General features: G+C 43.6%; 5 protein-coding genes and 1 long non-coding RNA gene across 6 annotated transcripts; 3 read left to right on the forward strand and 3 right to left on the reverse strand.

Moving 5' to 3' along the window:
• Positions 1-2039: 2039 nt before the first annotated feature.
• On the forward strand, positions 2040-2787 carry LOC140525529 (histone H1.4-like). The gene has a single exon (XM_072641026.1). The coding sequence runs from the start codon at positions 2110-2112 to the stop codon at positions 2767-2769; it is 660 nt and encodes a 219-aa protein (XP_072497127.1). The 5' UTR covers positions 2040-2109; the 3' UTR covers positions 2770-2787.
• A 1291-nt stretch (positions 2788-4078) lies between these two features.
• Positions 4079-4585, reverse strand: LOC140525546 (histone H2A type 1-like). Its single transcript, XM_072641045.1, has one exon. It carries the CDS (start codon positions 4520-4522, stop codon positions 4130-4132), a length of 393 nt encoding a protein of 130 aa, XP_072497146.1. The 5' UTR covers positions 4523-4585; the 3' UTR covers positions 4079-4129.
• Positions 4586-4821: 236 nt separating this feature from the next.
• On the forward strand, positions 4822-5321 carry LOC140525550 (histone H2B type 2-E). The gene has a single exon (XM_072641049.1). The coding sequence runs from the start codon at positions 4866-4868 to the stop codon at positions 5244-5246; it is 381 nt and encodes a 126-aa protein (XP_072497150.1). The 5' UTR covers positions 4822-4865; the 3' UTR covers positions 5247-5321.
• Positions 5322-7995: 2674 nt separating this feature from the next.
• LOC140525554 (uncharacterized) lies at positions 7996-9921 on the reverse strand. Its single transcript, XR_011974056.1, has 2 exons — positions 9836-9921; positions 7996-8350 (listed from the first exon to the last, which is right to left on the reverse strand). It is a non-coding gene; the product is annotated as an uncharacterized lncRNA (long non-coding RNA).
• Positions 9922-21490: 11569 nt separating this feature from the next.
• Positions 21491-22409, reverse strand: LOC140525551 (histone H2B type 2-E). Its single transcript, XM_072641050.1, has one exon. The coding sequence runs from the start codon at positions 22364-22366 to the stop codon at positions 21986-21988; it is 381 nt and encodes a 126-aa protein (XP_072497151.1). The 5' UTR covers positions 22367-22409; the 3' UTR covers positions 21491-21985.
• Positions 22410-22648: 239 nt separating this feature from the next.
• On the forward strand, positions 22649-23150 carry LOC140525545 (histone H2A type 1-like). The gene has a single exon (XM_072641044.1). The coding sequence runs from the start codon at positions 22710-22712 to the stop codon at positions 23100-23102; it is 393 nt and encodes a 130-aa protein (XP_072497145.1). The 5' UTR covers positions 22649-22709; the 3' UTR covers positions 23103-23150.
• The last annotated feature ends 1015 nt before the right edge of the window (positions 23151-24165 follow it).

Raw genomic sequence — 24165 nt, forward strand, 5'->3', positions numbered from 1 at the left:
TGATGGGGATACTGGGACCCTAAGAATTGGTGATAGTAAAGGAGAGGAAGACCAGGAGCAGTCTTATGTGGACCTTGGATTTTGAGAGAGAAGATTGCAAAAGATTTCCAGGAAAGGATGGATAGGACCCTTTGGCCTAAAGTTGTTGGGAAGGGAAGTGATCCTAGGAGGACAGAGCAGCTCCCAAGAATGAAATCCCTGAAGATGCTGTAGAGGTCTAATTCCAATGAGGAGGAAAAGAGGGAGTTGTCAGGAAGGAGCAATATGTACACACAGGGAACTCACTGATGAGCTTAGAATGGAAAAAAACCAAGGTACAAACGATGAAACAGAACAGAGTGTGCCCTGATTCTATGATAATGGTGTCAGGAGGGCTGCAGTTCAGAATGAATTATGGTGCGGAATGAAAGTTAAGAACACTAAAAGAGGGTTTGTTTTTAGCAATGTTTAGAAAGAGAAGATCCAAGACCAGTGTTTGGGGCACAGATTCAGGGAAGGGAAGATTTTCAGATGAAGGAAAGCTAGGTAACTAATTTGTTGGATGTCAGTATCAGGATGCCCCAAACCCTGGCTAGGTGAGAGTGGCAGTGTGACTCTAGTAAGGAGCTCTTCACTAGAGGAAAATAATAAGTCTCATACAGTTGGGTGCAAAAGAACCCAGTTTTACAAATAGGATGGAAACCATGGCTGGGCAGCAGTTCCTGTGAAAAGGATCTGGGACCTAAGAGGCTGGCAGAGAGCTCAAGGGGATTCAGCAATAAGATATGGAAGCCAGAAAAGCTAAGGAGGTTAAAGGCTGTGTCAAGACAGGGCTAGTGTCTACTCTAGACCGATTCCGGAGTAGTGTGTTCAGTTGCGGGTGACACGTTTTAGGAAGGTCATTGATAAGCTGAAAATCGTCAAGACGAGGTGCATGGGCCTAAGTTGTTCTGGAGAAGAAAGGGAAGTTGTACGTGTGTGTGTTTGGGGGTGAGGCATCCTGGGAAATGGGTAAAGGGAGGGGAAATCTGGTGGCACAGGATGGCTGCCCACTGTGAACTTCGTAGAAGTTGACGTTGGCTTTTGTTGGGAGGGAGAGCTTCGTTGTTAGCCATTTAGACCTATCCTTAACGGCAAGAAGCTGCTTCTGTGGGTGACCCCTTCTCCCTGGAAAGAAGAGTTTCCCCCACCCGCTGCCAAGCTGCACATGGACTCGTATTGGGTTGTGTGGAGCAGTGTGCAATTCTTGCCCTGGGATCCATTCCAACTCCGAGATTCTGTGACTTTTTTTTTTCTCTTTTGGAGTGAAATCCAAGGGAACTAAGGAAGCAGCAGGGTTCTTGTCGTCCCCTCCCCCCATTCCCATCCCTTGCCACCCCTGACCCGCCCTCATCAAAATCTAGGCCTTTCTGAGGTAGTAAACGGCTTGAAATTCAAAAGATGAGACTTTCCTCCCTCAGGTGAGTGGTCCAAGGATCTTCCAAAGCCCCTCACGTCCTGAAGGGAGCTGCCTGTCCTGGATGCAACACCCTTTCTGCTGAGTCTCATTCCCATGAATCCCCATGCCGAAATCGCGAAGAGCCTGTGCTACTTCCTTCCCTGAGAAACACGATTTCGATGTCAACGTGAAGAGAATCTTTTTCGTTTTGGAAGAAATGAGAAGTCAAGGGTGTGCATGACTGTAGCGTGGAGGAAAGACCATGGGGAGGGAAAGGGCAACGTTCGAATTTAGAGGAAACACAGGGAGTTGTCTCCGTTTGCCCTGAGTTTTGCGGGGACTTGGGGAGATTAGGCCAGGCTCCGAGGGCAGTATTTGAGGCTGCAGGGAGAAGCTGAGTGGCACCCGAACCCAGAGTCTTGTGGCTTCAGATTCGGGTAGAAATAGCACGATTGCGTGCCGGGAATTTTTGTCTTTTTCCCTTTTTTTCAGGGGTAAGAAACACAACCATGAAGGAGAGCCGAGTGGCTGCAAGTGGCTGAGAAGGCGGGTTGCACAGCGCACCAATCACAGCACGACTCCCTTGTCTATATATACTCCCAGGCGCAGTGTCCTCGGCTACAGAGACCGTGGTGGTCTGCGTCTCGTTGCGTTTGTGGTTTCCTCACCTGAGACAGTCCGAGCGGACAAGCATGTCTGAGACTGCCCCCGCCGCCCCGGCCGCTCCGGCCCCCGCGCCGGCTGAGAAGACTCCGGTCAAGAAAAAGGCTAAGAAGCCTGCCGGGTCGGGAGGAGCCCGGCGCAAGGCCGCGGGACCCCCGGTGTCCGAGCTGATCACTAAGGCGGTAGAAGCCTCCAAAGAGCGCAGCGGCGTGTCCCTAGCTGCCCTTAAGAAGGCGCTGGCGGCCGCCGGCTACGATGTGGAGAAGAACAACAGCCGCATCAAGCTGGGGCTCAAGAGCCTGGTGAGCAAGGGCACGCTGGTGCAGACCAAAGGCACCGGTGCTTCCGGCTCGTTCAAGCTCAACAAGAAGGCCTCTGCCGGCGAGGGCAAAGCGAAGGGGAAGAAGACCGCCGCGGCCAAGGCCAAGAAGCCTGCCGGCGCTGCCGCCAAGAAACCTAAGAAGGCGGCAGGGGCAGCAGCTGCCAAGAAGAGCGCGAAGAAGACTCCCAAGAAGGTCAAGAAGCCGGCCGCGGTGGGAACCAAGAAGGCGACCAAGAGCCCAAAGAAGCCTAAAGCCGCCAAGTCCAAGAAAGTGGCCAAGAGCCCTGCCAAGGCCAAGGTGGCCAAGCCCAAGGCTGCTAAGCCTAAGGCAGCTAAGTCTAAGAAGGCAGCGCCAAAGAAAAAGTGAAAGGGTGCTACGGAAAAATTCCGCTTTCAGAAGCCTCAAAGGCTCTTTTCAGAGCCACCCCACGGTCTCCGAGAAAGGGCTCCTAACACTTGGCATCCTCGACCTGGAGCAGTTGCTCCTTGGGGGGCGTGGCCGGCACTGGGACTGTGCGCGTGCGGCGGACTGCCACCGGGAGAGTGTAGGACAATGCTGGTTTCGCGGGCATCCACACGCAGCAACACACTTTAAGCCTCATTTCCCGAGAGTTTACACATTTAGCATGGAGACTAAGCACGCTGCTTGCCCGTCTTATGCCATCATGTCGCGGAGCAGTAGCTCGTTTGATTTCTGAGAGCTTTGCACCTCCCCCAGCTCCAGAGCTGCCGGACTGCTAGCGGCGAGCTTTCCTAACTAACACTGCGGGGAGCTGGGGCCCTTTTGCGGCCGGCCGCTAGCTCACAGGGAGAGAGCCTTACCGCCTGCGCGCTTGCGGGCTCAGGCTGTCTACATAGCCTGTGAGCCGTAATGCCTCACGTTTTAAAAATACGCGGTCAACGCTGCAAACAGGACAACGCCTGACTAGAAAATGCCTTCAGCCGCTTCCATTTAAAAGCCCTGGAAGCCCGACGCCTCAAATTCCTGAGCCATTGGTTGCCTGAGTCACTTTGTCGTGGTTTTCTTTTCTCCTTTTTCCCAGCCTATCCTAAACGCTTTTCTTTTTATTCACCGGTTCCCCGAGAAACTGTGATATGTCACGTTATTCTACGAGTCTTTATGTTAAGCTTAAAAATCGCGCTCTTTTTTGGGAGGGAGTTGGGGGGGTTACCCCCTCTTCCTTGTTTTGGGGGGAGGGACTTGTTACACTCAGAAGAGCCCCGGGCTTTGTATCCTGGACGCTCCTGGCACATTTCCTATCCTCCTTTCCTGTCCACTCTCGCCCCCGAACGCCTGGACATAAGTGCAAACTGCACACTTTGGCGACTCGGACATCTAAAGTGGTTGGGCCACCGGGAACCCGGTCTAGCTAACATATTTTACACACCTACACTTAGGCTTCACGGGGCATTCGTCTTCTCTCGTTCGGAACTGGGACACAAATGCTCCGTCCCGTCTCGAAATTTGTGTGTACCAAAGGCCAGGGGTACAGCCAGGTAAGTCTCTCCTGAGACTAGGCTGTACTTTTTAATTCTCTGAAACTCAAAAGATGGTTCTGACACTGCCCACTGCAGTCCCAGCCCCTGTCCCTCAGGATGCTTCCGTTATAGGAAGTTAACAGCAGGAAGAGAGGAGAAGGATCAGACCTCGTTAACAGCTTTTTTTCCTGAAACAATTGGGTGGCTCTGAAAAGAGCCTTTGGTGTCCGTCATCCCTCATGAGGCCTTTACTTGCCCTTGGCCTTGTGGTGACTCTCGGTCTTCTTAGGCAACAGCACGGCCTGAATGTTGGGCAGGACGCCGCCCTGGGCGATGGTGACTTTGCCCAGTAACTTATTCAGTTCTTCGTCGTTACGGATGGCCAGCTGAAGATGGCGGGGAATGATACGCGTCTTCTTGTTGTCGCGGGCCGCGTTACCAGCCAACTCCAGGATCTCAGCTGTCAGGTATTCCAGTACGGCTGCCAAGTAGACCGGCGCCCCGGCACCGACTCGTTCCGAGTAGTTGCCTTTGCGGAGCAAACGGTGCACCCGACCCACGGGGAACTGGAGACCTGCCCGAGACGAACGAGACTTGGCCTTAGCTCGAGCTTTGCCTCCCTGTTTGCCGCGTCCAGACATGGCGACCTGAAACTACGTCTCTGACAGAACCACAAAAGAGCGCGGTCTCGGTCTCGGGAAGCGTGCAGGACCAATTATACTATCAAGAGGTAGGCCAAACGACGCTGTCCGATTGGTTCAAAACCTCTTTCGATTAACAAGCCAATTGGAAAGGAGAACGGGTATCTCTCGTTTGCATACGTTCCTCCCAATAGGGAAACGGCTTGAGGTGCTTCACCCAATCAGACCTTAGAGTTTTCTAATCTCTCATTTGAATACGCGCACTACAAGTAGGACAGACTGCTTGGTTAAGGCTGCGTTCGGTTTCTTCTTTGGCTCGTTGAGGTCTTCTTCTGTCTGCGAGATGCCTGAGCCCGCCAAGTCCGCTCCCGCCCCGAAGAAGGGCTCCAAGAAGGCCGTGACCAAGGCGCAGAAGAAAGATGGCAAGAAGCGCAAGCGCAGCCGCAAGGAGAGCTACTCCATCTACGTGTACAAGGTGCTGAAGCAGGTCCACCCCGACACCGGCATCTCGTCCAAGGCCATGGGCATCATGAACTCCTTCGTCAACGACATCTTCGAGCGCATCGCCGGCGAGGCGTCCCGCCTGGCGCATTACAACAAGCGCTCCACCATCACGTCCCGGGAGATCCAGACGGCCGTGCGCCTGCTGCTGCCCGGGGAGCTGGCCAAGCACGCCGTGTCCGAGGGCACCAAGGCCGTCACCAAGTACACCAGCTCCAAGTAGAGTACTTGCCAGCGAGGACCTCAAAACTTTTAACCCCAAGGGCTCTTTTAAGAGCCACCCACCCTTTCAAAGTAAGAGCTTTAACCTTGTGGCATGTGCCACGAATCTGTGTGGCTTGTCCATCTCCCTTGAGCGACCACCTCCTAGGTGTGGTAGCCTTTGCTCTCATTGAGTAGAGTTAACAGTCACACTGTGGGGTCAGCCCCAGCGCACTTCACTGACTAACTTTACTCCAGGAGCCTTCTCACCCCAAGCCAATGGTACGGATATAGAGGGTGCCCCAAGAGTTAAAAATAACTTTAAAGGATTCACTTTGTGAAGCCTCTCATCTGTTTTCTCACTTGGAGGTGCCTTGAATCACCATAAAGCTTCCCTCTTATCCTGGACCATACAATTCCTTGTCTGCTCCTATCCTGCGTCGTAAAGTTTCCCCTGTCTCCCTTGTGTCATCCATCTTCCTTATTCGGTCCCTAAATCTCCAAGCCCCATCAGAAAGCCTAAAGATTACATCGTTTCTGTATACAGAAGGCTGGTTCTTTTCGTACATCACTGCCTTTGTTTAGCTCCTTGCTAAATCTCAGGACGGCTGCTTTTGCCTCAGTAAAACTCCCAAAGTCTAAGTGGATTCATTCACACCTGAACCAACTCTCCCATCTCTCTCCTCAACACCAATACTACATTGATTGGCCTAACAGACATGCACGGAGGGAAAATATAACTATGTCCCTATAGAGAGGGAGGCTGCTGAAAAAGTTGGAAAGCGTTAGAGAGAAATTAGGCAGAGCTTCCAACAGCACACACCAAAATAAAATCAATGTAAGCAAATTACAAGCACGGAGATATCTGGATCGGGCAAGAGTCCCTCATGAAATACTGGACGATGAGAATCACACAAGGGAAAACAGACCGTTCTGATTGCATGAAATCGAAAGGCTTTTTGGGGGGCGGGGCTGGGGGCAGGAGGGCTGACCAGAGGGGGAGAGGCAAAAACAATAAAGGAAAAACACGAACGCAACTAAAATTAGAAGGTAAAATGGGTAGCGGGGTGGGAATCTTTGAAACAACTTTCTCTTTATCAGAGGGACTTAATATCCAAGACATATGTGCAGCTGCTTGTGATTTATAAGGCCATTTCCTGACAGAATAAAAAAGTCAAAAATCATGAGCAGGCAGCTTTCCATGGACGAAATCCAAGGTATCCACAACCACATGAAATCTAATGCCAGGGAAATGAAGATGTAAAGCAACTCTTAACCATCCTTCAGATTGGCAAAGATGACAAAAGAGGAAAATGAGAAATGTTGGAGGGCTAAAGTTCACGGGAACACTGATGTACTGTTGATCTACCTGTGGGTTTTTCCACAATCCCATCTCTCCCTCCTCCCCCCCCCCCCCAGTCTCTTCTCTACTCCTACTCCCTTTCCTGAAAAAGCAAGTTGGATGTATTCCACATAAGTCACTAAGCTGTACAAAAGCGTTCATTACACCACACCCGCTGCCTCTACCTCCAAGATCACAGAAAGAGCTTTGTATGTACAAGACCAATATGTGCAAAAACAATATTTATAGCAGCTCTTTTTGTAGTGACAAAGAATAAAATGCAAAGAAGCTGGCCACTTATTGTAGGAAAGTGACTAGATCAATGAACAATGTGAATGGAAGGGAATCCTAATATAAGAAGTGACATAACAGTTTCAGTTGCACCTGGGAAGAGAAGACAGACCTCTAAGAGTTGGATAGAGAGTGAAGTGAGCAGAACTGGCCAAAGAATGACAGTGACATTATCAAGTGAAATGATTTTGAAAGACTTTAGAGCTCTACCCAATGCAATGATAAGTCATGTATCCACTACAAAGAAAATGAATAAGCAACAACTACTGACCTTCTGGCAAAGAATTGACAAATTTAAGGTGAAGAAGGAAACATACATATTTGAACATTGCTAATGCGGAACTTTGATTAGCAACGCTATGCATATTAGTTCAGATGTTTCTTTTCACATAAAATTGTTCCATTTGGGGGAGGTTTCATGAGAGAGAGAGAAATGACAAATATATGACAAATAATTGGGGGAGGAAAAGAGACAGACAGAGAGAGAAAGAGAGAGAAAGAGAGAGATGGAAGGAGAGAGAGAGAGGGAAGGGGAGAGAGAGAGACAGAGACAGACAGAGACAGAGAGAGAAAAAAAAACTAAAATGCACTGAATGATGTAGCATCTATATTTTAAAGGAAATAATTTGATTGGGTGATATGGGTTGCCTGACTAGTTAGCTTCTGCCAAGCTTTCTTACCCCAGAAGGCCTTGTCCTACAGGTGATGACTTTTCTAATCAGGAATATTACTTTAAAGGGGCCCACAGATCTTTTAGAGTGGGAACCTTGCTTCAGAGAGCAGGAGAAAATGGAATTATGATTAGGACAGAGGAACTTGTGGAGAGCTGAGGCAGTCCCCACAACAGTCCAGCTGCAACTATCTGAAAAATGGCAATCTGATCTTTAGTGAAGAGTCCTGTGATGTCTGACCTTAATTCTATGATTTCATTTCTATATATATTTCTTTCTCTAACTTATCTACTACTAAATGATAAGATCTTATCAATCTATCTAATCGCCAAAGCTGTAGGTAACCTAGACTTCAGAGACTATCTATCTACATTAGTCAGGTTTTGTTTAGGCATAGTTTTTCTCCAAGAAGGGAACTCAATCCTATATTCACACTAAAAATTGTCAATAGAGAATCACAACTTCATGACACTTTTATGAAAACTAGGTTTATTATAAGAGAAATGAGCACGCATGTGGAACCCAGAGTTCACATTCCTTATAGAAGTTTGCATTTTATAATACTGGGACAAAGGAAGGAAGAGACACCAGAAATTTCCAAATGAAGGAGCATAGCATGAGAGGGGGAAAGGTGAAGTTAAGGTGGGAAAATGACAAAACCTCTCCTGAAGGGGAGGAACAAGGCCAATACAAGAACCACATTCCTTTTCTCTTTGGGACTGCTAGACCATATCTTCATGTTTCTCTTATCCACAGTAGTCTCAGGTACACAAGGTGGTGCGGAATGATGCCTGTCTTGACTCTCAAGGATGCAGAGGGAGTCTAGTTTGGGATACAAACAACAGGTTATGTTACAAAGGGGTTGGAGGAAGTGTGGAAATGGGAAAGGGGGAGTCAGGTGGGGAAGGTGCTATCCTGGACACATTCAGGGCCTTCTGCATATTCGGGGTCCAGTGCTTCTGAAAAATATGGCAACTCAAAAACGCAAGTTCAGGGGATTCCTTAAGAATCCTTAACAAAATAAAAGCAAAGTAATCAATACTAACTGATTTACTTTTTGTAGGTAACTTTGCTTCTAACTTATGTAGTAAGTCAAGTGTCTCAGGTTAAGGGTCTCATAAAAAATGATTTTAAGTCGTCCCCATCTGACCTTGTAGGCATAGGAAGAGGTACTCTCTAACTTTACTCAGAGAACAAGGAAGCTGTTACGTCCATGCTCTTTTTCTGGTTGATTAATTCAGACTCTGACCCTTTTTAAGGTCCTAAAATGATATGACCACTAAGAGGCCCCTCTTCATGTTAGGCAGGAGAGTGGTTTGGAGATCCAAGAGAAGTTGAGGGACTTTCCATATCATGTTAAGACATCTCACCCACACTGGACTTGGTCATATCCTTGCTACCCAAAAGGGTAGAAGTCTTCTAGTCAGCATTGTGATTAGACAAGTGAATTTTGAACATTGGACATTGAACTTATAGCTTGTATTTTAAAGTTTAAGGCCCATTAAAATAATGTATCTTATGTAATTATCCCTAGGTATAGTATATAAATATTTATTAATGCATCTAATTCTTCATTAATATTAATATTTATAAATAGCATTATTTAATGTTTATTAATAAACTAGATTGACTGAACTGATGAATACTTATTGGAATATAATAGGGGTCCAATAAATCATTTCTCTTCTGTCTTGTGGTTGGCTGTCTATTTCATGAAGTCATCTGCTTTTGGGAAATATTTTACCACAAAATTCTGTATCCAAGGATTCTTTCATTCACCTCTGTCCACAAATTGTCCAGTTTGGCCCACTCAAACTCAGAAATATGTATCTCTGAATCAAAATCTTTTTTTTTAACTTGTGTGTCAGTTGTTGACAGTGCCTAGAATGAGTCTACTTTCTAGGACATATTTGCAAAAAGATTTCTTGCAATAGATCAATTTTTCAGGTTCTAAGCCCCTTGTGGTGGTTTCCTAAGTTAAGCTGATTAAACCTGTTAGCAATAAAACAGTATAATTTAGTTGGACCTTCCAAAACATAATCACAAAGGTCTCCCAAGTGTTTGACTTCAGCCTGAAGTAAACAGTCAATGGCTTCCGCATTGATTGATGATGGTTTGTTGAGAACACTATGGAAGTATTCAGTCCATCTCTCCAGGATCTGTCCTTATCACTAATAAATGTGCTAATTTTGGCCTAACACCAAGAAAACACAGGTGCTCCATCAGCAAGCACCATACCATTTACACATGGAAGCATCAGGTACAGCAAATGGAGAAGTTTTGAATGCTGTGGATATGATCACTTACCTTGGCAGTATGCTTTCCAGGCAGGTATACATTGATGATGAGGTTGACAGAGGTATTACCAGAACTAGCTCAGTGTTTGGGAAGCTCTAAAGGAAAGTGTGGGACAGAAGAGATGTTAGACTGACTACCAAACTGAAGGTCTATAGAAGCTGTTGTGCTGACTTCATTGTTGTATGCCTGGGAAACCTGGACAGTATACCAGTGCCATGCCAGGAAACTGAATGGCTTCCATTTGAATTTACTTAGGAAGATTCTGTTGATCATCTGTCAGGATAAGATACCAGAAACCGAGGGCTTCTCTCAAAGTAAACTATCAAGCATTCAAACTCTACTTCAGAGATCATAGCTCCAATGGGCTAGCCAAGTTGTTCTAATGCTAAACCTATGCTTGCCTAAAAGACTATTTTATGGAGAACTCACATAGAGAAAGTGCTCACATGGTGGTCAGAAAAAGTAATATAAGGACACTCTCAAGGTGTCTCTTAAGAACTTTGAAATTGTTTGCTTGACATTAGAGAAACTGTCACAAGACTGCCCATCATGACATGCCATCGTAAGAGAAGGTGTTGTGCTCTATGAGCAAAGTAGAAGTGAAATAGTTCAAAAGGTACATGAGATACACAAATTTGGAGAATTCATCCCAAATGTTCATACAGACTATTTGTTCCTGACTTGTGATACAGCATTCCAAGCTCATATTGGTCTGATAAGTCACAGACACACTGTAACTTGAGTCTGACATAGTGATGCCATTTTGGTCCTCTTCAAGAATGGACGACCACATCATATAGTAACAACCAGTTCAAATTTTATAGAATTAACCTTATAAGCATCAGAGAAATAGGAGAACAACAGATGAAATTATCTATGTCACCTGAAAGTTTATAAAGTTTTGGTCTTCACCTTCTATTTATTTTTCTATCTTTAAAACATTTATGGTACAACAGGTCATGGTATCTATAGCACTGTTACAGATAATGCTATCTGTAGACTAGAAGAAGAATGTTAAAAAGGATCCTTGAGTACATGAGTGTAAAAGAAGTCTTTCTGCTTCTTGATGCTGAGAAAGAGAGAAACATCAAATCAAAGGGGAAAAAAATCAATCTCCCGTCAAGAAATGCTTTTGGGAAATATTTTACCACAAAATTCTGTATCCAAGGATTCTTTCATTCACCTCTGTCCACAAATTGTCCAGTTTGGCCCACTCAAACTCAGAAATATGTATCTCTGAATCAAAATCTTTTTTTTTAACTTGTGTGTCAGTTGTTGACAGTGCCTAGAATGAGTCTACTTTCTAGGACATATTTGCAAAAAGATTTCTTGCAATAGATCAATTTTTCAGGTATTTTTGTGGTAAATAGTAATGTTTTAGTAAAGATTTTAGCTACAATATTCAAAACCATTCTTAATTATTTTAATTATCCAGTTCACGTCCTAATTTGAAAATCAAGCAGACCCCACTGTAGAATTTTTTTAAATTATTTTTTATTTATGTTTTCTGTTTCTAATATCACCAGGTAACCTTGTGTCTTCCCCTCCCTGAGAATCATTCCATATGGGAGTGTTGAGGGTTTGAAGTTGAGAGTTTGAAAAAATCTGCAAAACTAAGCAGTACATTGAAAATGTCCAAAATTGTGCAATGTGTAATGCCTGTGCACCTCCCACCTCCCACAAGGGGGACATTGAGAGAGTCTCTTCATTCACATTCCACTTGATCTTTATAATTTTGTTATATACACTTTAAATTTTTCAATATGTTGTTCTTTCCATTCACATGGCTGTAATTACCATGCAGATTGCTTTCTTGGCTCTACTTCACTTTTGATCAGCTTATATAAATCTTTCCATGCTTCCCCATATGATCACACATATCATTTCTTACAGTACAGTAGTATTTCCTCACATTCATCTACTAAAATTTGTTTAGCCATTCCCCAATTGATGGGCATCTACTTTGTTTCCAATTCTTGACTATTACAAAAAGTGCTGCTGCAAATATTTTAGACATTATGCTTATGCATGACTTCCTTGAGATATCAGTCTTGTAATAGAGTCTCTGGTTCAAAGGGAATGGATATTTTAATAACTTTATTTGCACAATTGTGCAAATTGCTTTGCAAAATGGTCTCACTATTTCATAGCTCCACCAACAATGTACTGGTGTGCTTATTTTCCCACAATCCCTTCAACATTGTTGATTTTTTTGTCTTTTTTTTTTTTTTGCCAATTTTCGAGGTGTAAGGTAAATTTGTATTGATTTCTCTTTTTATTAGTTACCTGGAGCATTTTTTTAAGCTGGTTGAGAGTACTTTGCAATTCTTTTGAAGAGACTGTTTGTTGATAGCTATTAACTACTTAATTATTGGCGAATGGTTATTAGTTATATATATTTATTAATTCTTTAATATATTTTGGATAACAAATCCTTATCAGAGAAATTTAGTCCAAAGATTTTTTTTTCCATTCAACCATTTTCCTTCATATTCTAGATGCAGTAATGTGATCTGTACAGAAACTCTTCACATTTAAGTAACAAAGTTAACTATTTTACATTTTGTGATTGCCTCTGTATCTTATTTGGTTAAGAATACATTTCTTATTCATAGCCGTGAGAGGAATATGATCTGTTTTTCTTCTAATTTTTTATATTTTCTTTCATACATATGCATTTAGGATATATTGTGGAGTATGGGACAAGATTTTTGACTAGCCCCAATCACTTTAAAACAATTTTTAATATTATTTCTTTTTAAAAAAATTTATTTAGTGTTTGGCCTAGAGGCCGATGGGCTACCCGAGTCTTACCTTTCGCAGGTCTTTGGTGGCCAACCAGATAAACGTATTGAGAGAAGAGACTCTCCAGAGTCGAACAAGGATTAGGCTTTATTTAGGGTCTTGGTTACATGTGCAGGGTGAATTCTTCCTCAGGAGAGAGGAATCCTCCTCCTCCCAAAGGGCAAGGATCATACAGCAAGAGGATGGGAGCGGGAGAGGGGAGGGACCCTCTGCCCTCTAAGGGCCCCTCAGTGCGAAGAGCGCCTTCAGGCTTTCCTGACCCTACTTAAGCTCTCCCGCAGCATAGTTTGCACGTGAATACTGTGCGTGCTCTCAGCCCTTAGCTAGTCTGCAACAGGTGTGCTCAGACCCCGGGCTGTCCAGGGCTTTCTACACTAATTTAAATCTCGCTGGCTCCCTACACTAACTTTCCCTCCCTGGGCTTCCCTTGGAATCTTACCTCAAGATCTAGATCTAGATCTCTGTTAGTCTTCAGACGTCTCTGGCCACTCCTGTGCGGGAAGGGAATAACTAGACAGAGCACCCGAGTTGGCAGCTGCACACACTTTAATGGCTACATCACTCTCCCCGGGATCCCCCTAATGCCCCAGTATATCTTTAGGCACCCGAGCTCCTCCCATGTTCCTCCCTGTAGGCGGAGCCTATCCTGTTACTGAGGCATTCCCAGTACCTCGTAGCTTACTAGACCAGCTAGCATGCCACATAAGCAGGTTAGCACCTGCAGGTGTCTCAGCTTTCCATATAGGAGGCCACAGTCCAGAGCTGGGCCCCAACACCGGGCCAATCTGAAGGGTGGGATGCTCTCCCCAGCAAGTTTCCCACTGAGAAGAGGTGGAAATGCACGAGATAGCCCGTGTTTCACGCCTCAATTCCCAGCTGTTCCCTGGAGGGCCTCATGAGAACGCTGAGGTTTAGAAGTCCTCACCTTTACCTGCCTGAGACTGTCCACGTGAAAACTGAGCTTACACCCCCAACAATTTAGTACTTTATTTTCCCCAGTTACATGTAAAAACAATTTTAACATTCATTTTTAAAACTTTGAGTTTCAAATTTCCTTCCTTTCTCCCTCCCTCACCATTTAGAAGGAAAGTAACTTGATGTAGGCTATATGAGTCGTGCAAAACACTTCCATAAATCGTGTTGTGAAGGAGTAACTATATTTCCCTCCCTTATACCACATCCCATTTATTCTATTCTGTCTCTCCTTTCACTCTGTCCCTCCTCAAAAGTGTTTTGCTCCTGACTACCCTCCCAGTCTGCCCCGTATTTTATCATCCCCCTACTTTCCTGAAGGGCAACATAGGGCACAAGGGCACAAGGGCACACCCAAATGAGTGTGTATGTTATTCACTCTTTGAGCCAGTTCTGATGAGAGTAAGATTCACTCACTCCTCCTCACCTCCCCCTTCTTCCCTTTAATTGTAAAAGCTTTTTCTTTCCTCTTTTATTTGATATAATTTACCCCATTCTCTCTCTCCTTTTCTTCTTCTCCCAAGACACTCCTCTCTCCTTCTTTATTTTTTTTTATCTCATCCCTTCATATTCAATTCATACCTATGTTTTCTGTCTGTATATACTCCTTCTAACTACCTTAATAACAAGAAAGGTCTTATGAGTTGTAAACGTCATCTTCTCATGTAGGAATGTCAACATTCTAAACTTATTACATCTCTTATGATTTCTCTTTCCTGTTGACCTTTTGACTTTTGAGTCTTCTATTTGAAAGTCAAATTTTCTATTTAGCGTTGGTCTTTTCATCAAAAATTCTTGAAAGTTTTCTATTTTATTGAATGGCCATTTTCCCTCAGAAGGATTATTATCCAATTTTACTTGGTAGGTGATTTTTGTTTGTATTTCTAGCTCCTTTATGCTCCAGAATATCATATTTGAAGCCCTCTGCTAGTTTAATGTAGAAGCTGCTGAATGTTGTGTTATCCAGACTGTGGCTCCATTGTTTTTTCTGTCTGCTTCCAATATTTTCTCCATGACTTGGGAACTCTGGAATTTGGCTATAATATTCCCAGGAGTTTTCATTTTGTGATCTCTTTCAGGAAGTGACTGATGGATTCTTTCAATACCTATTTTATCCTTTGATTCTACAATATCAGGGCAGTTTTCCTTGATAACTTCTTGGAAGGTGATATCTAGGCTCTTTTTCAAATCATGGCTTTCATAGTCCAATGAATTATAAATTATCTTTCCTGGATCTATTTTCCAGGTCAGTTGTTTTTCCAATAAGATATTTCATACTGCCTTCTATTTTTTCATTCTTTTGCTTTTATTTTATTGTTTCTTGATTTCTTACAAAGTCGTTACTCTCCATTTGTTCCATTCTAATTTTCAAGGAATTATTTTCTTTAGTGAGCTTTTGGACCTCCTTTTTCATTTGGCCAATTCTGATTTCTAAGGCATTCTCTTTACTGGCTTTTTGGATCTCTTTTACTATTTGGCCTAGACTGTTTTTTTTTTTAAGGTTTTATTTCTTCAGTATTTTTGGTGTCTCCTTAACCAAACTGTTGACTCATTTTTCATGATTTGCTTTCATTGCTTTTACCCCTCTTCCCAATTTTTTCCTCTATCTCTCTTACTTGACTTTCAAAATTATTTCTGAGCTATTCCTTGGCCTGAAACCAAGTCATATTTTTCTTGGAGGCTTTTGATGTAGGAGCTTTGACTTTGTTGTCTTTTTCTGAATATATGTTTTGATCTTCCTTATCACCATAGTACCTTTCAAAAGTTTTTTTTTTTCCCATTGTTTGCTCATTTTCCCCAGATTATTAATTGACTTTTAAGTCTTTGTTAAAGTATGGCTCTGCTTCCAGGGTAGAGGGTGCACTGTCCCAAGTTTCAGAGGGTTTGTACAGCTGTTTTCAGAGATACTTCTAGGGACCTGTAAGTTTTCAGTTCCTTCAAGGTGGTATGATCTAAGGACAGATGTTTACTACTCTCCTGGCCTGTGGTCTTGGCTGTGAGACACCACAAGCACTCTTTTCTGCCCTGAAACTGTGAGGAGGGTCCCTGCCCCAGGCTGTGACTTCAAGCTCTGCTATGCTAGTGTTTTTCCTTACCCTGGGACTGGCATCCAGTACCTAGATTCAAGTATGGGCAAAGCAACAGAGTCTTGCCTCAGTGCTTGCAGAAAGACACCTGTAATGTCCTTCTAACCACTTCTTCAATCTCCTTACCCTCTGTGGGCTCTGGAAGGAGTAGCTGCCACTGCTGATTCAGCAGTTTCCAAGGCCTGCTCCTGGTTAGCTGGGGCTGGAGCTGTGCTGGTGGACCCTGCACTGTACTGGGTTCCACTTTCATCTAGGTGCAACACATCCTTCCTGCTGATCTTCTGAGTTCTTTTTGGTGTCTGTGACCTGAGAGGTCTGAAAACGATCACTGTTGCTAGTGATTTCATTGCCCTAAGGCTTGCTCCATCTTTGTTGGGACCTGGGCTGTGCTGGTGTGGCCTGCACTGCACTGTGCTCCCCTCTCACCCTGGTGCACAAACCTTTCTTGATGACCTTCCAGGTTGTCTTGGGGAGAAATTTGTTTCACTCTGTGTTTTTGTGGGTTCTGCTGTTCTAGAATTTTAGAGTCATTTTGAAAGGTATTTGGAGGCATTTGGGGGAGAGCTCAGGTGAGTCCCTGCCTTTACTCTGCCATCTTGACTCTGCCTCTGTTCTATAATTCTTTAACGAGTCCTTTGTTATTTGAATCTATACAAATCTTTTATGTGCTTTGAGAGGTTGTTCCCCGGATATTTTTTATGTTTTGTAATTATTATGAATAATATTATCCTTACTATTATTATTTTTTGTGTTTTGTTATAACATAGAAATGTTATTGATTTTTGAAAATTTATTTTGTAGCCTCCAACTTTGCTAAAACTTGTATTTGTCTCAATTAATATCTTTGCTGATTCCCTGGGGTTATCCAAATAAACTGACATATCATTAGCAAATAGGAATCACTTTGACCATTCTTTATCTCTCTTTATTCCTTTCATTTCTTTCTCTTGTCTTAGTGCTATTGCTAACATTTCCAGTAAATATCAAATAATAGTAAGGAGAGAGGGCATCCTTGTTTTATCCCTATATTTACTGGAAAAGATTCTAGTTTATCCTCATTGCGTAGAATGTTTGTTTTTGGTTTTAAGATGCTTTTTATATGAAAAAACTCCCATATTTGACCATAATTGCATCTCTAGTATAAATCCTACTTGATCATGTTGAATAATTTCTTTTGACAAGTTACTATAGTGTGATTGCTAGAATTCTCTTAAAAATTTTGAGTCAATATTTATTAATTATTTTGGCCTATAGTTTTCCTTTTTGTGTTTTATCTTCCTCAGGTTAAGGTATTAGAATTATATTTGTCCATAAATGATATTTTATCACAAAACTATATTTGTCTCATCAAAGGAACTATATTTTGTCTTGTAAAAGCATTCTTTGTTTCTCATTTTTGAGAATAAGTAAGTTGTGGAGTATGGGTACCAAATGTTCTTTAAAATCTGATAGAATTCTCCTATGAATCCATCAGGCCCCAAGGGTTTTGTTTTTTTTTCCCCTCCCCTACCTCACCGTTTGGGAGTTCCTCTCTGATCTCCATCTGCTCTTCTGATAGTTTGGGTTCATATTTTTTAAGGTGTAACTCTATTTCTTTGGTGTTTTCAGTTTTGTTCACATATAACTGTGATGATCACACTGCAGACTTTATAAAAATTTAGATCCATTTAACTACTTTTACACATAATGAAATGCTTTGGACCATCAGTCCATTAAATGTGTGAACTTCAACAAATAGAGATAAAGTTTTATCTAAAGTTACACACTTTAGGATAGTGTAATGATAAAGACCTATTGGTTTTCGTGAGTTTATATCTAAGGATTTTGTAGATTCTCAGGGAAGGAAGGGATATGATTTTTGATCAGTTATTTCAAGGTGAACAGCAATTTCTAGTAAGGGAATAACAAAGAATACTGAATTTTATATCTAAGCAATCCATAAACATTTAAGTCTCTAAGATGTGCCAGGAACTGTGCTAAATATTGGGAATACAAAAAGAGATAAAAGATGATCACTGCCCTCAAGGAGCTAACACTCTAGGGAGCTTAAAATTTGTTATCTATGCATCTCCTTTGATGGGTAAGTTACTGATTTCTTGATCCTACTGATTTTCAAACTATAAAAACAAATTACTTGATAGAGTGACAATATTTCACTAAACCATTTTTGCTTTTCTATTGTCAAGTTAATGCTTTAAAAATGGCATTAAGCTCTTACTGCCCTCCTGTGTGACTTGACAAAGGACTCTATTTCTGGTCTTCCTTTGGACCCCATGTACTTCCCTTCGCTCTTCCAGATGTATGCACATATAACATACATATTGCCAGGTACAGTCATTTAAGCTGTTTTATGAAAGAGACAGGTAGTAATTGTTTCCTCTATGTTTTTCATTTTCAAAAATAAAAAATCACAATTTAAGAATTACTTGACAACTAATTAAAACAATTCCAATGTGAAGTCCTGAATTCAACTTGAAACTTTATAAGCAATTACTAAAACACATCTAATGACAGTTAATAAAAGATATCCAAAACCTGTGTTTTAAGGACCTTTGTATGGATAGGCATCGGTGGATATCCAAATGAACCCAAAAGGAGTTCAGTAGTTCTCAATTACTTCCAAGATAAAACTGAAAATATATCATTTAGAAACATCATCTTTATCACTCTCATTGATTTTTACTGTCAAAACAGCTAATCTAAGGATGACAATTATCACTATACCCAGTAGAAAAGAGTTGTTGACTTTTTAATCAATATTTCATTTTTAGAATCACTTGTTATTAAATCTTTCCTCCTTCTTGGCAAGAAAGAGGGTTAAGTCAGGAAATAAAGGATTTAAGGTAAGTAAAATTTCATTTTAGGAGAATGTATTGCTTTTCCACCGTGTTTCTTCCTGGTGAATGACTTAAGAGATTTCGACTGCCTACATAAGTTAGAAGCAAAGTTACCTACAAAAAGTAAATCAGTTAGTATTGATTACTTTGCTTTTATTTTGTTAAGGATTCTTAAGGAATCCCCTGAACTTGCGTTTTTGAGTTGCCATATTTTTCAGAAGCACTGGACCCCGAATATGCAGAAGGCCCTGAATGTGTCCAGGATAGCACCTTCCCCACCTGACTCCCCCTTTCCCATTTCCACACTTCCTCCAACCCCTTTGTAACATAACCTGTTGTTTGTATCCCAAACTAGACTCCCTCTGCATCCTTGAGAGTCAAGACAGGCATCATTCCGCACCACCTTGTGTACCTGAGACTACTGTGGATAAGAGAAACATGAAGATATGGTCTAGCAGTCCCAAAGAGAAAAGGAATGTGGTTCTTGTATTGGCCTTGTTCCTCCCCTTCAGGAGAGGTTTTGTCATTTTCCCACCTTAACTTCACCTTTCCCCCTCTCATGCTATGCTCCTTCATTTGGAAATTTCTGGTGTCTCTTCCTTCCTTTGTCCCAGTATTATAAAATGCAAACTTCTATAAGGAATGTGAACTCTGGGTTCCACATGCGTGCTCATTTCTCTTATAATAAACCTAGTTTTCATAAAAGTGTCATGAAGTTGTGATTCTCTATTGACAATTTTTAGTGTGAATATAGGATTGAGTTCCCTTCTTGGAGAAAAACTATGCCTAAACAAAACCTGACTAATGTAGATAGATAGTCTCTGAAGTCTAGGTTACCTACAGCTTTGGCGATTAGATAGATTGATAAGATCTTATCATTTAGTAGTAGATAAGTTAGAGAAAGAAATATATATAGAAATGAAATCATAGAATTAAGGTCAGACATCACAGGACTCTTCACTAAAGATCAGATTGCCATTTTTCAGATAGTTGCAGCTGGACTGTTGTGGGGACTGCCTCAGCTCTCCACAAGTTCCTCTGTCCTAATCATAATTCCATTTTCTCCTGCTCTCTGAAGCAAGGTTCCCACTCTAAAAGATCTGTGGGCCCCTTTAAAGTAATATTCCTGATTAGAAAAGTCATCACCTGTAGGACAAGGCCTTCTGGGGTAAGAAAGCTTGGCAGAAGCTAACTAGTCAGGCAACCCATATCACCCAATCAAATTATTTCCTTTAAAATATAGATGCTACATCATTCAGTGCATTTTAGTTTTTTTTTCTCTCTCTGTCTCTGTCTGTCTCTGTCTCTCTCTCTCCCCTTCCCTCTCTCTCTCTCCTTCCATCTCTCTCTTTCTCTCTCTTTCTCTCTCTGTCTGTCTCTTTTCCTCCCCCAATTATTTGTCATATATTTGTCATTTCTCTCTCTCTCATGAAACCTCCCCCAAATGGAACAATTTTATGTGAAAAGAAACATCTGAACTAATATGCATAGCGTTGCTAATCAAAGTTCCGCATTAGCAATGTTCAAATATGTATGTTTCCTTCTTCACCTTAAATTTGTCAATTCTTTGCCAGAAGGTCAGTAGTTGTTGCTTATTCATTTTCTTTGTAGTGGATACATGACTTATCATTGCATTGGGTAGAGCTCTAAAGTCTTTCAAAATCATTTCACTTGATAATGTCACTGTCATTCTTTGGCCAGTTCTGCTCACTTCACTCTCTATCCAACTCTTAGAGGTCTGTCTTCTCTTCCCAGGTGCAACTGAAACTGTTATGTCACTTCTTATATTAGGATTCCCTTCCATTCACATTGTTCATTGATCTAGTCACTTTCCTACAATAAGTGGCCAGCTTCTTTGCATTTTATTCTTTGTCACTACAAAAAGAGCTGCTATAAATATTGTTTTTGCACATATTGGTCTTGTACATACAAAGCTCTTTCTGTGATCTTGGAGGTAGAGGCAGCGGGTGTGGTGTAATGAACGCTTTTGTACAGCTTAGTGACTTATGTGGAATACATCCAACTTGCTTTTTCAGGAAAGGGAGTAGGAGTAGAGAAGAGACTGGGGGGGGGGGGAGGAGGGAGAGATGGGATTGTGGAAAAACCCACAGGTAGATCAACAGTACATCAGTGTTCCCGTGAACTTTAGCCCTCCAACATTTCTCATTTTCCTCTTTTGTCATCTTTGCCAATCTGAAGGATGGTTAAGAGTTGCTTTACATCTTCATTTCCCTGGCATTAGATTTCATGTGGTTGTGGATACCTTGGATTTCGTCCATGGAAAGCTGCCTGCTCATGATTTTTGACTTTTTTATTCTGTCAGGAAATGGCCTTATAAATCACAAGCAGCTGCACATATGTCTTGGATATTAAGTCCCTCTGATAAAGAGAAAGTTGTTTCAAAGATTCCCACCCCGCTACCCATTTTACCTTCTAATTTTAGTTGCGTTCGTGTTTTTCCTTTATTGTTTTTGCCTCTCCCCCTCTGGTCAGCCCTCCTGCCCCCAGCCCCGCCCCCCAAAAAGCCTTTCGATTTCATGCAATCAGAACGGTCTGTTTTCCCTTGTGTGATTCTCATCGTCCAGTATTTCATGAGGGACTCTTGCCCGATCCAGATATCTCCGTGCTTGTAATTTGCTTACATTGATTTTATTTTGGTGTGTGCTGTTGGAAGCTCTGCCTAATTTCTCTCTAACGCTTTCCAACTTTTTCAGCAGCCTCCCTCTCTATAGGGACATAGTTATATTTTCCCTCCGTGCATGTCTGTTAGGCCAATCAATGTAGTATTGGTGTTGAGGAGAGAGATGGGAGAGTTGGTTCAGGTGTGAATGAATCCACTTAGACTTTGGGAGTTTTACTGAGGCAAAAGCAGCCGTCCTGAGATTTAGCAAGGAGCTAAACAAAGGCAGTGATGTACGAAAAGAACCAGCCTTCTGTATACAGAAACGATGTAATCTTTAGGCTTTCTGATGGGGCTTGGAGATTTAGGGACCGAATAAGGAAGATGGATGACACAAGGGAGACAGGGGAAACTTTACGACGCAGGATAGGAGCAGACAAGGAATTGTATGGTCCAGGATAAGAGGGAAGCTTTATGGTGATTCAAGGCACCTCCAAGTGAGAAAACAGATGAGAGGCTTCACAAAGTGAATCCTTTAAAGTTATTTTTAACTCTTGGGGCACCCTCTATATCCGTACCATTGGCTTGGGGTGAGAAGGCTCCTGGAGTAAAGTTAGTCAGTGAAGTGCGCTGGGGCTGACCCCACAGTGTGACTGTTAACTCTACTCAATGAGAGCAAAGGCTACCACACCTAGGAGGTGGTCGCTCAAGGGAGATGGACAAGCCACACAGATTCGTGGCACATGCCACAAGGTTAAAGCTCTTACTTTGAAAGGGTGGGTGGCTCTTAAAAGAGCCCTTGGGGTTAAAAGTTTTGAGGTCCTCGCTGGCAAGTACTCTACTTGGAGCTGGTGTACTTGGTGACGGCCTTGGTGCCCTCGGACACGGCGTGCTTGGCCAGCTCCCCGGGCAGCAGCAGGCGCACGGCCGTCTGGATCTCCCGGGACGTGATGGTGGAGCGCTTGTTGTAATGCGCCAGGCGGGACGCCTCGCCGGCGATGCGCTCGAAGATGTCGTTGACGAAGGAGTTCATGATGCCCATGGCCTTGGACGAGATGCCGGTGTCGGGGTGGACCTGCTTCAGCACCTTGTACACGTAGATGGAGTAGCTCTCCTTGCGGCTGCGCTTGCGCTTCTTGCCATCTTTCTTCTGCGCCTTGGTCACGGCCTTCTTGGAGCCCTTCTTCGGGGCGGGAGCGGACTTGGCGGGCTCAGGCATCTCGCAGACAGAAGAAGACCTCAACGAGCCAAAGAAGAAACCGAACGCAGCCTTAACCAAGCAGTCTGTCCTACTTGTAGTGCGCGTATTCAAATGAGAGATTAGAAAACTCTAAGGTCTGATTGGGTGAAGCACCTCAAGCCGTTTCCCTATTGGGAGGAACGTATGCAAACGAGAGATACCCGTTCTCCTTTCCAATTGGCTTGTTAATCGAAAGAGGTTTTGAACCAATCGGACAGCGTCGTTTGGCCTACCTCTTGATAGTATAATTGGTCCTGCACGCTTCCCGAGACCGAGACCGCGCTCTTTTGTGGTTCTGTCAGAGACGTAGTTTCAGGTCGCCATGTCTGGACGCGGCAAACAGGGAGGCAAAGCTCGAGCTAAGGCCAAGTCTCGTTCGTCTCGGGCAGGTCTCCAGTTCCCCGTGGGTCGGGTGCACCGTTTGCTCCGCAAAGGCAACTACTCGGAACGAGTCGGTGCCGGGGCGCCGGTCTACTTGGCAGCCGTACTGGAATACCTGACAGCTGAGATCCTGGAGTTGGCTGGTAACGCGGCCCGCGACAACAAGAAGACGCGTATCATTCCCCGCCATCTTCAGCTGGCCATCCGTAACGACGAAGAACTGAATAAGTTACTGGGCAAAGTCACCATCGCCCAGGGCGGCGTCCTGCCCAACATTCAGGCCGTGCTGTTGCCTAAGAAGACCGAGAGTCACCACAAGGCCAAGGGCAAGTAAAGGCCTCATGAGGGATGACGGACACCAAAGGCTCTTTTCAGAGCCACCCAATTGTTTCAGGAAAAAAAGCTGTTAACGAGGTCTGATCCTTCTCCTCTCTTCCTGCTGTTAACTTCCTATAACGGAAGCATCCTGAGGGACAGGGGCTGGGACTGCAGTGGGCAGTGTCAGAACCATCTTTTGAGTTTCAGAGAATTAAAAAGTACAGCCTAGTCTCAGGAGAGACTTACCTGGCTGTACCCCTGGCCTTTGGTACACACAAATTTCGAGACGGGACGGAGCATTTGTGTCCCAGTTCCGAACGAGAGAAGACGAATGCCCCGTGAAGCCTAAGTGTAGGTGTGTAAAATATGTTAGCTAGACCGGGTTCCCGGTGGCCCAACCACTTTAGATGTCCGAGTCGCCAAAGTGTGCAGTTTGCACTTATGTCCAGGCGTTCGGGGGCGAGAGTGGACAGGAAAGGAGGATAGGAAATGTGCCAGGAGCGTCCAGGATACAAAGCCCGGGGCTCTTCTGAGTGTAACAAGTCCCTCCCCCCAAAACAAGGAAGAGGGGGTAACCCCCCCAACTCCCTCCCAAAAAAGAGCGCGATTTTTAAGCTTAACATAAAGACTCGTAGAATAACGTGACATATCACAGTTTCTCGGGGAACCGGTGAATAAAAAGAAAAGCGTTTAGGATAGGCTGGGAAAAAGGAGAAAAGAAAACCACGACAAAGTGACTCAGGCAACCAATGGCTCAGGAATTTGAGGCGTCGGGCTTCCAGGGCTTTTAAATGGAAGCGGCTGAAGGCATTTTCTAGTCAGGCGTTGTCCTGTTTGCAGCGTTGACCGCGTATTTTTAAAACGTGAGGCATTACGGCTCACAGGCTATGTAGACAGCCTGAGCCCGCAAGCGCGCAGGCGGTAAGGCTCTCTCCCTGTGAGCTAGCGGCCGGCCGCAAAAGGGCCCCAGCTCCCCGCAGTGTTAGTTAGGAAAGCTCGCCGCTAGCAGTCCGGCAGCTCTGGAGCTGGGGGAGGTGCAAAGCTCTCAGAAATCAAACGAGCTACTGCTCCGCGACATG

The sequence above is a fragment of the Notamacropus eugenii genome, chromosome 2 (genome assembly GCF_028372415.1).
Source record: "Notamacropus eugenii isolate mMacEug1 chromosome 2, mMacEug1.pri_v2, whole genome shotgun sequence".
NCBI classification, from domain to species: domain Eukaryota; kingdom Metazoa; phylum Chordata; class Mammalia; order Diprotodontia; family Macropodidae; genus Notamacropus; species Notamacropus eugenii.